A 13957-nucleotide genomic window follows, 5' to 3' on the forward strand; every position below is an offset into this window, starting at 1 on the left:
GAGGGGGTACTGGAAAGTGCACCTTCTGGGGACTCCCTTGTTCTGCTGGGGGACTTCAATGCTCATGTGGGCAATGACAGTGAGACCTGGAGGGGTGTGGTTGGGAGGAACGGCCCCCCTGATCTGAACCAGAGTGGTGTTCTGTTGTTGGACTTCTGTGCTCGTCATGGATTGTCAATAACGAACACCTTGTTCAAGCATAAGGGTGTCCATATGTGCTCTTGGCACCAGGACACCCTAGGCCGCAGTTCAATGATAGACTTTGACATCGTCTCATCCGATCTGCGGCCACATGTCTTGGACACTCGGGTGAAGAGAGGGGCGGAGCTGTCAACTGATCACTACCTGGTGGTGAGTTGGCTCCGATGGTGGGGGAGGATGCCGGTCAGACCTGGCAGACCCAAACGTATTGTGAAGGTTTGCTGGGAACGTCTGGCAGAGTCTCCTGTGAGACGGAGTTTCAACTCCCACCTCCGGGAGAACTTTGAACATGTTCCGAGGGAGGTGGGGGACATTGAGTCTGAGTGGACCATGTTTCGTGCCTCTATTGTCGAGGTGGCTTACCAGAGCTGCGGCCGCAAGGTTGTCGGTGCCTGTCGCGGCGGCAACCCTCGAACCCAATGGTGGACACCGTCTGTGAGGGATGCTGTCAGGCTGAAGAAGGAGTCCTATCGGGCCTTTTTGGCCTGTGGGACCCCAGAAGCAGCTGATGGGTACCGGCAGTCCAAGCGACATGCGGCTCGGGTGGTTGCTGAGGCAAAAACTCGGGCATGGGAGGAGTTCGGAGAGGCCTTGGAGAACGACTTCCGCACTGCTTCGAGACGATTCTGGTCCACCATCCGGCGTCTCAGGGGGGGAAAGCGGTACGCCACCAACACTGTTTATAGTGGGAGTGGTGTGCTGCTGACCTCAACTCGGGATGTTGTGGGTCGGTGGGCGGAATACTTTTAAGACCTCCTCAATCCCACCGGCACGTCTTCCACTGAGGAAGCGGAGCATGGGGACTCTGGGTCGGGCCCTCCAATCTCTGGTGCTGAGGTCACCGAGGTGGTTAAAAAGCTCCTCGGTGGCAGGGCCCCAGGGGTGTATGAGATTTGCCCCGAGTTCCTTAAGGCTCTAGATGTTGTAGGGTTGTGTTGGCTTAGGCGACTCTGCAATATTGCGTGGACATCGGGGGAAGTTCCCCTGGATTGGCAGACCGGGGTGGTGGTCCCCCTATTCAAAAAGGGGGACCGAAGAGTGTGTTCCAACTACAGGGGAATCACGCTCTTAAGCCTCCCTGGTAAGGTCTATTCGGGGGTTCTGGAGAGGAGGGTCCGTTGGATAGTCGAACCTCGGATTCAGGAGGAACAGTGCGGTTTTCGTCCTGGCCGTGGAACACTGGACCAGCTCTACACTCTCAGCAGGGTCCTGGAGGGTGCGTGGGAGTTTGCCCAACCAGTCTACATGTGCTTTGTGGACTTGGAGAAGGCGTTCGACCGCGTCCCTCGGGGGGCCCTCTGGGGGGTACTCTGGGAGTATGGGGTACCGGGCCCTTTGATACGGGCTGTTAGGTCGGGCTTGTTCCCGGTGAGAGTTGGACTCCGCCAAGGTTGCCCTTTGTCACCGATTCTGTTCATAACTTTTATGGACAGAATTTCTAGGCGCAGCCAAGGTGTTGAGGGAATCCGTTTTGGTGGCCTTAGGATTGCGTCTCTGCTTTTTGCAGATGATGTGGTCTTATTGGCTTCATCAGATCGTGATCTACAGCTTTCGCTGGAGCGGTTTACAGCCAAATGCGATGCGGCCGGGATGAAGATCAGTTCCTCCAAATCCGAGGCCATGGTCTTTAGCCGGAAAAGGGTAGAGTGCCCTCTCCGGGTCAGGGAGGAGGTCCTACCCCAAGTGGAGGAGTTCAAGGCTTCAGTCCCTGAAACCTCTGCCTGTATTAGTATGCAGGAGCTGCTCAGTAGGTATGATGTGACCTGCTCTAAGATCTTAGACCTCGTGGCCCCGCTAAAAATCAGGCGACCAAAGTGGGCACCACACCCCTGGTTGAACGCGACCACTCGAGCGGCCAAACATCTATGCAGGAGAGCTGAACGCAAGTGGAAGAAGGACAAATTGCAGGTTTCTTTTATTATGTTAAAAACGTGTTTGAAAGATTATCAGAGCATCGTTAAATCTGAAAAGAACAAATACTTCTCCCAAATCATTGCTTCAAACAGTCATAATCCCCACGTTATTTTTAATACTGTAAATTCCATTTTAAACGTGCCTCGGTCTGCCAGCATGGAGGCCTGCATTGTCATGTGCAATTACTTTACCAGATACTTTGCTGATAAGGTACAGTTGATTAGGTTATCCATCCCCCAGTCCACAACTGATCCCTCTGTCTTTGTCCCTTGCTCAGCTGTCTTCAAACAGTTTGAACCCATTTCACTCCCATTTCTGAACAAAGTTGTTGGTCAGATGAAACCCTCCGGTTCCCCCGCTGACCCCATTCCTGCGTAGTTTTTCAAACAAGTTCTACCCACGATTGGACCCTCTGTTCTTACTATTATAAATAGTAGTATTGTGACAAGTGTGGTTCCCGATGTTTTCAAACATGCAGTAGTTCATCCGTTAATTAAGAAACCTGTACTTGACCCTTCGACTTGCTCAAATTTCAGACCAATCTCAAAAACTTCCCTTCCTGTCCAAAATCTTGGAGAAAATAGTTTTCATTCAATTAAACAAGTTTTTGAATGAGAACAGAATCTTTGAAATTTTATAATCTGGTTTTAAGCAACTCCACAGCACTGAAACAGCATTAGTAAGGGTTTGTAACGACATTATGATCTCAAATGATTCTGGTCAATTTGTGGTACTTGTGCTCCTGGACCTTACTGCTGCTTATGATACTGTTGACCACAGTATCCTTATATCACGGCTGGAACAGTGGGTTGGGATCACAGGTGCTGCATTAGAATGGTTCCGCTCATACCTGAGTGGCAGGAGTTTCTGTGTCAAGGTTGGTAACAATGTATCCGCCTCATTACTACCCTTTTCTTGTTGGGTCCCACAGGGTTTGATTCTTGGACCCCTTCTGTTCTCACTTTATTTGCTCCCACTGGGGTCCATCCTGAGGAAACATGGTCTTTCATTCCATTGCTATGCTGATGACTATCAGATCTACCTGCCTGTGAAACCAGCAAGTGTTTGCTCCATTCACCCTCTGTTAAAATGTCTGGACGACATTAAAGCCTGGATGGCTTCAAATTTCTTAAGTTTTAACAATGACAAAAATGAAGTCATTGTTTTTAGCCCTAGCTCAACTGCCACCACTGATCCTGTCAACCTGGACTCTCTTCAGCCATATCTGAAGCAGTCTGGTAAAAATCTCAGGATGGTTTTAGACTCTGACTTCCAAGTTTGACAAACAAATCAACTCTGCTCTGCAGAAAAGCTTCTTCCAACTAAGACAGGTAGCTAAGCTCAAGCCAGTGTTGTCCAGGCCCGACCTTGAGAAACTAGTCCATGCCTTTGTCACGACCCGATTGGACTACTGCAACGCACTGTATGCTGGGATCAGCCAGGCCTCCATCTCATGTCTTCAGCTCGTCCAGAATGCTGCAGCTCGGCTTTTAACCGCAACTCGTAGGTCTGAACATATTACACTAGTTCTGTCCTCCCTTCACTGGCTCCCTGTTCGTACGAGGATAGTCTTTAAAATTCTTCTGTTGACCTTCAAATGCCTAAATGGCCTCGCACCCCTTTACCTCTCTGAGCTTCTGGAACCGTACGTTCCCTCTCGGGCCCTGAGATCATTCGATCAGCTGCTTTTGGCTGTTCCAAAAACAAGACTGAAGCTCAGAGGAGATAGGGCGTTTTCAGTCATGGGCCCCAAACTCTGGAACAACCTGCCCCCCAACATCAGGCAGGCCACCTCACTTCAAATCCCTGCTTAACACACATCTGTTTTCTCAGGCATTTCATACAGTGTAAATTGACCTAGTGTTTTTTAATCTGTGACCCTATCTTTTAAATGCTTTTTATTAATTCTTCAGTTATTATTATTATTAGTGTATTGTGTATATATATATATATATATGTTTATATATTTTTCTCTTTAATTTACTCATTGATTGTTGTTGTTGTTAAGCACTTTGATAACAGGTTCTTTTTTAAATGTGCTCTATAAATAAAGTTGACTTGACTATCATAAATCCAAATATATAAACATATTCAGGGTTCTCCTAAGACAAGACTGAGAGGTACATCAGCTGCCAAACTCCCCACGGATCCATGACGTACCCCACAGTGTGAGTCTCAGCTGGACAAGCGGGTTCTCCAGGACCCTGTCGTTTTGTTGAAATGATTTTGTTGACTGCGTTGAAAGTCCATGTCACCAGATTCATAATCTTAATTTTTGTTCGGGAGGTGTGTACCAGGCGCTTCAGACACACAGAGAGCGAAACAGGAGGAAGGAGAACAGTGGAGGGAGGGCAGAAGCAGCCATCTTGTAAAAAACACCTTGTATCTGTGACTTTCCTTCCCTCCATTGATTACGGTGACATTATTTACATGAACGCTCCTACAAGAACCCTGCAGATGTTGGATGCTGTCTATCATGGTGCACTAAGATTCATAACTGGCTGTAACTACCGTACCCACCACTGCACCCAGTATTCACTGGTTAATTGGTCACCATTAACTTCACGCAGACTCTCTCACTGGTACATTTTCATCTTTAAATCACTTCTTGGTCTGCTGCCTTCATACATCTCCTCCTACATGTCTCTGTGTGAGTGCAGATACGGCGTGCGCTCTCAGGACATTATTACCTGCAAAGTTCCCTCAATGAGGACTGAACTAGGCAAAAGGGCCTTCTCCTACTCTGCTCCTGTTTCCTGGAATATCTTACAAAAAGATTTGAAGCTCTCGACATTGACCTCTCTAAGTGGCTTTAAGATTCTGTTGGACTCCTGGCAGGGACCAATGCAGACATGTTCCCGTTTTTAGTTTCTACATTCGCTTTAGAATCTAGCTGGTTATTTTTTTGTTACCTTTTCCTTTTAGCCATCCTATTTGTTAAAAAAAAAAAAAAAAAAAAAAAAAACCCTGCAGTTTGACTTTTTATAATTGTTTATTGTTGTTGCTGTTGTCCATTGTTGTCATCTTTCTTTGTTGAAATCAGGTCTCTCTTGTAAATGAGTCCTCGAGGCTCAATGGGATTTATCTGTCTAAATAAAGGTTGAATGAAAAATCTTGAGTGAGAGCCAGACAGAAAAGATGGGCGGAGGAGCCACCGCCGCGGGACCTCACTGTGGCGGCTCCTCCGGCACCCCTCCGGAGGCGGCATGGGTTGCGACGGCGGGGCCAGAAAATCCTTAGTTCCGAACGTGGCTGCCAGTCGGAAGCGTCTCCGGCGGCCCCTCCACCTCCACTCAACGCACAGCGCGCATGGACCATCCTGGGGGCATGGGGGGGTGGGCCCGGGCGCGACAGGAGGGAGGTCTGGCAGGGGCCAACACAGCGCTTGGCGAACCTCGGCACGTGCTTGAACCTCGGAACCGAAACCCAGCAGTGCGGCAGTCCTGTTCAGCCGTCCGCAGTGATTCCTGGGTACCCGTCTCTGCCGCGATCTGCCCGGGCCGCGGCGGTGGGTTTGAAGCCTCCAGCCACCCAGTGCAAATGGAGCGCCCAGGAGGTGTGCGGTGGAAGTGAAACCCCTTTGTCCAGAAGCCCCAGCCTCAATGTCGAAAAGCGGACGACTCTCAGCAATGGATCATTCGGCTTATGTGCTAATGGACGCAGCTAGCTGCGAGAACTAATGTGAATTGCAGGACTCATTGACCATCGACATTTCAAACGCACCTTGCAGCCCCGGGTTCCTCCCGGGGCCACGTGTCTGAAGGTCGCTCAGTCATCAATTGGAGACCTCGCGTCTCCGTGGTTGGAGCGTTGTAGGCGGCTCTGCTCACCTTCGTCCCCCTAAGTGCAGACTTGTCGGCCTGGCATGCATCGCACTCAGGCATGTCCCTGGACCATACCTCCGGCATCCGTACGGCCCTTCCACACCTCCTTCCCTCCCCGTGCTGCACTGATTGTAACTATTTTCACATTATTCAACAACCAAAACAGATTTTGTTTTTTAATGTAATGGCTAGGTATTTAAAAAAAACCATTTAGCCCTCCCCACTACCCATTTATGTTGCTCTTATTTTGAAATGTAACCGAAAGTTCTGTGTTAAGAGAGGCGGAAAGAGAAGTTATAGAGATGCCGCTAATGTCGAACCGGAGAAACTGCTAATGTCGAACCGGTTAACACCATAAACATAATATGTCTGTGGTTAACACAAACACCTTTTTGTTTGGTCCTATCAAATGTGGCTCTCCAGATATGCCTTTTGTCTTATCGTCCAATCATATGTGGCTCTCTAGATACACCTTGTTTTTTATTGTCCAATCAGATGTGGCCCTCCAGATACGCCTTCCATATTTTTCTGCAGAAATACCTAATTGGTTTCAATGGAGTTTTGGGTGGGTAATGGGAGAAGCAGCAAAACGTGTGGAAGTCTACAACTCTGTGTGTGATCAGAAAAACTAAGTAGCAACAATAAAGCTTGGAGCTTTTTTGTACCCGTCCTCTCCTGCTGTATAAACACTCCTGTGGCGTTTGCTGTAGAGGGCCGGGTCCAAGCTGCAAACAGGAAGTAGTTCTGGATACAGGAAGACGGATCGTGTGGCAAACAGCCAGGCAGTGTCAGCAGGCAGTAATGGGAAAGCGTGGCCTAAATACAACCAGAACCAAGTCACACACAAAGATTAACAATGGTCATTTTACATGACAGACTTCAGTACTCCAGCAATTAATGTACACTGTCCCTCTGAAAACACATTAGAGGAAAAGGTTACTCCTTACTGCTGGTAGAAGGAGTCATCATGGGTAGCAAGCGTCTGGAAGCTGCAGGAACACAAACGGAATGTTGAGGCTTCCCTCTCTGTTCCAATTCCTGCAGGAGATCTAGCGCCCCCTGCAGGTTGCACACGTTGAAGCTGCTGTGGAAGTGAACCTTCTCTTTGGAACAGGCAAACTGCTGTAGCTCCTCCTGGATAAGAAAGAGAAAGTTGTTTGTTTTGTTAGCAGGCAGAGTTCTCAGACCTGATTTCTGTAGGTGGTTGGATCGGAGGCTTGCTCATTCATTCAGTCATTTCTTTCTGTGTTTTTTTTTAAATTTTTTAATCAGGTTCAGAAAATCAGAAGACTTGTGGAAAAACAAAAACAAGGAACTCTGTGTCCTTTGCCCAGACGTTGGTTACCGGGGCCCCACCCTGGAGCCAGGCCTGGGAGAAGGGCTCATCAGCGTGTGCCTGGTGACAGGGACTCCACTCATGTGGCCCGGTCGGGCTCAGCCCAAAAGAGTAACATGGCTTTGCCTCCTTGTGGGCCCACCACCTACAGGAGGGGCCATATAAGTCGGGTGCAAGATGCGATGGGAAGTGGCTGAAGGCGGGGACCTCGGTGCTCTGACCCTGGGTTACCAAATGACCCTTTTCCACTGTCACAGTGCGGATTAGGTCAGTTCGGGTCGGTTCAGATCGGCTCGGGTCTGTTGTGTTTCCATATACATTTCTGGACCGGCTCTGTAGGCGGGGACTAGAATCCAACTCGTCTTACCACGTGGTGGCGGTAGTACTCCCTTAAGCTACTTACTAGCCACCACTAAGCATATTAGAAGAAGAACACCCTGAAGACTTTGTCACACGATGTTGTGGAAGAGATGTCATGCTCTAATGGAGTACCTCATGAGCTGTAACTTTTAAACCTGATTCATAATTCTACCTTACTGCCTTCCTGCCTGCTTTAAACCCATGTGTTTTTCATTTTAGTTTAGATTTTTATAATAAAGATGTATTAAAAATTCTTCACTTTTATTATTTACAGATATGCACAAGGTTCATGTTAAAATTACAAAACATCACACTGTCCTGTAATCTTTGAAACTGCTTTTACAATAAGCTACAGACTTGAAAACAATTAGATTAAATTTTGTCCTTAAATTTTAAAATTTGTCTTTCATTAAATTTAAAAACATAAATTTGTTACATATTAATCTAAAAAAGTTAAGTCTGGTCCTCTGGACATTCAAAAAACAAAACAAACAAACAAAAAACATTTATTGTTTATTTATTATAAACTGTATTGTTTGTTTTGTGAATGTCCAGAGGACCAGACTCAACTTTTTAGATTTTTCTACCTGGATTATTGAGCAGCATCAGGATGTTACTTAATAAATAGTCAGTTGGTTTGTGAACACCATGGGGTCCTAGAAGAGTTGAAGAGGTGGCTGTTGATGTCTGTGCCTCCCTGGTGAAGATGCTGCTCCCACGACCCGGAAGCAGGAGAGGATGGATGGACGGACGGACGGACGGATGGATGGATGATGGATGGATGATGGATGGATGGCGAAGGAGGAGACCATCAAACACAGCAGGAGGGGTCAGTTCAGGTGAACTCCTGCCTGTTTGCTTCAGATCAGCTGTTCAAATCTCTGCAGGTCCAAATAAAAGGTGCACCAGGACTTTCAGCTGAATCTCTCGGGTGCCACAGTTGTACGACCGATAACTGATAACTGATCAATGATAACTGATAACTGTCCTTTCTGAATTTTTGACTGTTTTTGTCTCACTTCATCCTAGAACAAAACATTTATAACATAATAACAGCTGAGCAGATTCTGGTAATTTTTTCTTAGGATCCATTAAAGATCAAATGCAATTGGAAATTCTTCTCAACTTCCAGTATGAATTTAAACAAACACTTTATGAACTTGTTGGCAGCTCAGAACACCACATACATAACACCAAGTCAAGTCAAGTCATCTTTATTTGTAGAGCACAATTTAAAACAGATAAACTGTTATCAAAGTGCTTATCCACACTTATCCCTCACCTTATCCACAAAGTCCACCATGGACTTTGTGGATAAGGTGAGGGATGTCATCATGGAGACTGATGAAACAATGGTCTCTTTTGATGTCACATCACTCTTTACGTGCATTCCTGTTGATGATGCAGTAGAGGTGGTCAGTTTAAGATTAAAATCAGACACCACTCTGAGCAGCAGGACCACGCTTTCCACAGAACAACTGTGTCAACTCTTGAAACTGCGCCTGCAGTCAACCTACTTCACATATGGGGAGCAATATTATAGGCAGAAACATGGGTGTGCTATGGGGTCTCCAGCTTCTCCTATTGTTGCCAACCTGTACATGGAGGAGGTAGAAAAGAGAGCCTTGACGTCCTTTTCAGGGACACCACCAAGTCATTGGTTCAGGTATGTTGACAACACCTGGGTTAAAATTAAATCTCAGGAAGTCCAACATTTTACTGACCACATCAACTCTGTGGATAAATACATCAAGTTCACACGAGAAGATGTAAAAAATGGCAGGTTGGCTTTCTTGGACTGTGAGGTCTCAGTCTCGGATAGAGGACATTTGCAAACCGAGGTGTACCGCAAACCCACCCACACAGACCAGTACTTGCAGTTTGACTCCCATCACCCTTTGGAGCACAAGTTAGGAGTCATCAGGACTCTGTACCACAGAGCAGACAGCATCCCCACTAGCTCAGGAGCCAGGCAGAAGGAGAAATCCTACACAAAACAGGCTCTAGAGCAATGTGGATATCCTAACTGGGCCTTCCTGAAAACAGAGAAGAAACCCAAACAGGACTCCAGTCAGCCATCAGGTGAAAAGGAGGAACCCAGACCAGTGGTCATTCCGTATGTTGAGGGGGTATCAGAGAAACTGAGACGTTTATTTTCTAAACATAACGTCCCAGTGGCTTTTAAACCCCAAAATATATTACGGCAAAGACTGGTTCATCCCAAAGATCCAGTTCCCCGGCACAAACAAAGTTATGTTGTGTATGCTGTTCAGTGTCAGGAGGGTGATCAGTCTTACATCGGGGAAACTAAACAGCCACTGGCCAAAAGGATGGCCCAGCACAGAAGATCAACATCATCAGGCCAGGACTCTGCGGTCTACACTCATCTCCAGGCCAGAGGTCACTCTTTCAGGGATGAAGATGTTCACATCCTGGACAGAGAGGAACGATGGTTTGAGAGAGGAGTAAAGGAGGCCATCTTTGTGAAAAGAAATCGTCCATCATTAAACAGGGGTGGAGCCTCCGGGTTCAACTGTCCCCCTCTTACAATGCTGTGATTGCTAGTATCACTCAGCCCTCTGTGAACAGTAAACAGCCATCAGTGTGCTAATGATCCATTGTTAGGCTGATGGTCCTTCTTGAGCATGTGATCAGCTGGTTCTGGTTGTCAGCAGCAAACTGGTTGATCCACTCTGAGAAGGTGCCATTTAAGAGACTGAGCTGAAAACAGCACCTCAGACTGAGGAAGTTTCTTGGATGAGAGACGAAACGTTTCTAGATTTTTTTTGCTTTGTTTTGTTTTTGTTTTTTTGAATGTCCAGAGGACCAGATTGAACTTTTTTGGATTTTTCTACCTGGATTATTGAGCATACATCAGGATACTATATGAACTTAACATTGTAAAATTTGTTTAGGAAATGTAATGTTCAAGGACACCACTTAAGAAAAAAATTGTTTAATAGGAAAAGTAAGAAGTGAAAAATGTAGAAAAATAAAAATCACTGCGTCCAACTAATGATTGTGTATCTGTGTGTCCCTTGTCTCACGGGCTTCATCCAGAAGAAGACACAAGTGTTGTTCCTGCTGTGTCCGCTTCAGTTCTTCATGTTCATTCAGTGATGAAATAAGACTTTTCTTTTCTGGACTCTTTTCTCTTTCTCTTCACTAGAGAGAAGAAACAGGTGGTTAATTCAAGCTACATACTGTTTTTGAATAAATGCATCAAACAAAGAAAGGTGCAGCTAACAGCTATAATAGATATATTAATAATAAGAAACTGATCAAATAAGAAAATGAAAAATAAATTGATTTAAAAATAATCAAAATAATATAATGATAACAATGGAAATATGAATCAGAAAGTATTATACAGATGCAGATATTCTTTATTGTTATATGCACCTCATGTGGTGGATCAAAATTATGTTCACAGGGTCCCAGTTCCATCCAACAATAAAATATAAAATAAAAACAGTAATAACATCTAAGATATGAACTAAGAAAAACATCAACTAAAAATATGATAAGCACTAATAGCATAAAAACATTAAACACAATACGCCGAACAGCAGCACGGACATGAGTCTGTGTGAACAGATGAGCACGAATGAACACAGCAACATGAAACAGATCAGCAGCAACATGAAACAGATCAGCAGCAACATTAAACATATCAGTAGCATGAAACAGATCAGCAGCAACATGAAACAGATCAGCAGCAACATGAAACATATCAGTAGCAACATGAAACTGATCAGCAGCAACATGAAACAAATCAGCAGCTACATGATGTGATTCTTCACAGTGTTAGATATTCATGAGGCTGCACAAACTCTAGTTCATGTTGCTGTTTGACGTATTGTTTTAATTGTTTACTGCTATTAGTGCTTAGTGTTTTATTAGTAGATGTTTTTTAGTTGATATTTTTCTTAATTCATATCTTAGATCTTGTTACTGTTTTTCTTTTACATTTTGTTGTCTGTAACTGGGACCCTGTGTACAAAGTACATAATTTCATCCCAATTCAGTATTTATTCAACATTTTATTATTATTTTTTTTAAATAAAATAAATCAAGTTCTTATTGGCACGAATAAAGTGATGTGGAACATGTTGCATCTGTTCTTACCGAGCACAGAAGCTGCAGCGTTGTGCTGCTCTGTGAGGTGCAGCTGGGCTGTGATGGAGCTCTGTCAGGTGTAGACTCCTCTGATGGAGCAGGAGAAGAAGCCAGGAGTCTTGGAGGGTTTAATGTGGAGTTTAGAGACGAACCGTCACGCGCTGAAATACGTTCTGGATAAAATACAGTGAGAAACGGGACCCGAGGACAGTTAGCGTTTATGCAAATTAGCTTAGCATCGTAGCACCTACGTTGTCCTATTATGGCGTCAGCCTCTTTTGTTAGTTAAAAATATGTTTAGAACCGATGGGATGAGTAACTTAAAATATGTTTAAAGTTAGAAAACACTCACCATCTTCTATAAATGATTCAAGTAGAGCAGTGGCCGTGTCCAAACCACCCTCCAATCCTCCATCTAGCTCGCTTTGACTTTTTTCGTCAGCCACCAAGCACAATAACACCTGCACTTCTGCATTTGACCACGGCTTTGATATTATTGTTTTGTTATTATTATTATTATATTTGATGTTATTGTTTTTGTATAGCTTCAAAATACTAAATGATACGCTCCTCGAGTTATCGCTAATGGCAAGCATAGAGAAAAAAATGGCGGATCGGGTTGTTTGGAAAGACTCCACAGACTCCTCCCCCGACCAATCAGTGACCGACAGTGTTTCTGATGTCACGGCTCGGCTCGTTTGGACCCCTTGAAAAGCCGGGCCAGAATTCTGGGAGGTGAGCTGGTCCCAAGAACCATGGAAAAGTCCTCAAACACGGGTCAAGCCGGAAATATCCGACCCGCGCCGTGATAGTGGAAAAGGGGCAAAAGCTAGCTCTTGGGACATGGAATGTCCCAAGAGTTTCCAGTTTCCAAAGAGTTTCCAAAATCCCAGTTTTTAGAAGTTTTGATATTGACTCTGTGCCTGACTCCGCGCGATTTATGCGTGTGAACTATAGCCGAACCGAACTGATGAGAATAGGAGCGGATTTGCCACGAAATATAGCAGAAATCAGCAACAAACTCAAAGCTACGCTCGGCAGAATGCAGATCTTAAAGTCATCTACCTGGAAGCTGCAGCAGAGGCGTTCCAGCGGGCAGAAGAGGAAGCGCTGCTCCCGGCTTAAGAGGAGAGGATGCCGGGCGGGGGTTATGGTGAGGCTACGAGCTAACGCTAAAGCCGGTAAACTCCCCATGCCGTCTCTCTTTCTGTCGAACGTCCGCTCGTTGGACAACAAGATGGATTTACTTCGTCTGAGAGCGAGCGCCTCAGAAGAGATGAAGAAGTGTGCGGTGCTTTGCCTCACGGAAACGTGGATTACAAGCGAAACGCCGGACTCAGTCTTCCAGCTGGATGACAGACTTTTTTTTCGAGCGGACCGCTGCAGCGAGCTAACGGGGAAATCACGTGGGGGCGGAGTGTGCATTTACGTGAGTAAAAGTTGGTCCACGAACTGTACTGTTGTAAATAGCTCATGCTCGAAGGCTTTGGAGCAAATAACAGTGAAATGTCGGCCACATTATCTACCCCGAGAGTTCACAGTGACTTTTATCACAGTTGTTTACATTCCTCCGGACGCTAATGCTAATGAATCACTGCAGGAGCTTCATGATATCATCAGCTCGGTGCAGAACAAACACCCCGAGGCTCTGTACGTGGTAGCCGGAGACTTTAACCACGTGAATCTAAAGGACTGTCTCCCAAGCTTTAATCAGCATGTGACGATTCCGACACGTGGAGACCGCACGCTGGACCGTGTTTACACGAACGTAAAAGATGCATACAAAGCCGAACCCCGCCCCCACCTAGGACTGTCAGACCACATCTCAATCTTCCTGGCTCCTGCTTACATGCCCCCACTGAGACGCTCCAGACCGGTACAAAAGAAAGTTAAGTGTTGGAGCCAGGACAGTGGCCCCATACTGAGAGATTGTTTTGACCGAACAGACTAGCAGGTTTTCAGAGAAGCTGCTGAAAATGGAGGTTCGCTTGATCTTGACCAATACACATCCTCAGTACTGGGTTACATTAGTACATGTACTGACACAGTCTCCACTATCAGAAATGTTAAAAGCTACCCAAACAGAAAACCTTGGCTGAATGCAGAGGTGCGTACCCTGCTGGAAGCCAGGAACACTGCCTTCAGGTCTGGAAACTCAGAGGAGCTGAGTAGGACAAGAAAAGAGCTGGTTGCTGGTATTAAG

The 13957-nt window shown here is 45.8% G+C and overlaps 1 protein-coding gene and 1 pseudogene across 1 annotated transcript in view; one reads left to right on the forward strand and one right to left on the reverse strand.

Annotated features, from left to right (window-relative positions):
- Positions 1–13957, reverse strand: part of LOC119409585 (GON-4-like protein) — a 137543-nt gene that overhangs the window by 29011 nt on the left and 94575 nt on the right. Inside the window, exons 16-17 of the mRNA XM_037676486.1 lie at positions 6887–7073; positions 6605–6755 (exon numbers count right to left, since the gene is read on the reverse strand). Coding sequence (XP_037532414.1) covers positions 6605–6755; positions 6887–7073 — 338 coding nt within the window. The remainder of the gene's footprint in view (positions 1–6604; positions 6756–6886; positions 7074–13957) is intronic.
- LOC119410443 lies at positions 5734–5882 on the forward strand (annotated as a pseudogene).

Source organism: Nematolebias whitei, chromosome 5 (genome assembly GCF_014905685.2).
Source record: "Nematolebias whitei isolate Nwh7 chromosome 5, NemWhi1, whole genome shotgun sequence".
NCBI lineage: Eukaryota > Metazoa > Chordata > Actinopteri > Cyprinodontiformes > Rivulidae > Nematolebias > Nematolebias whitei.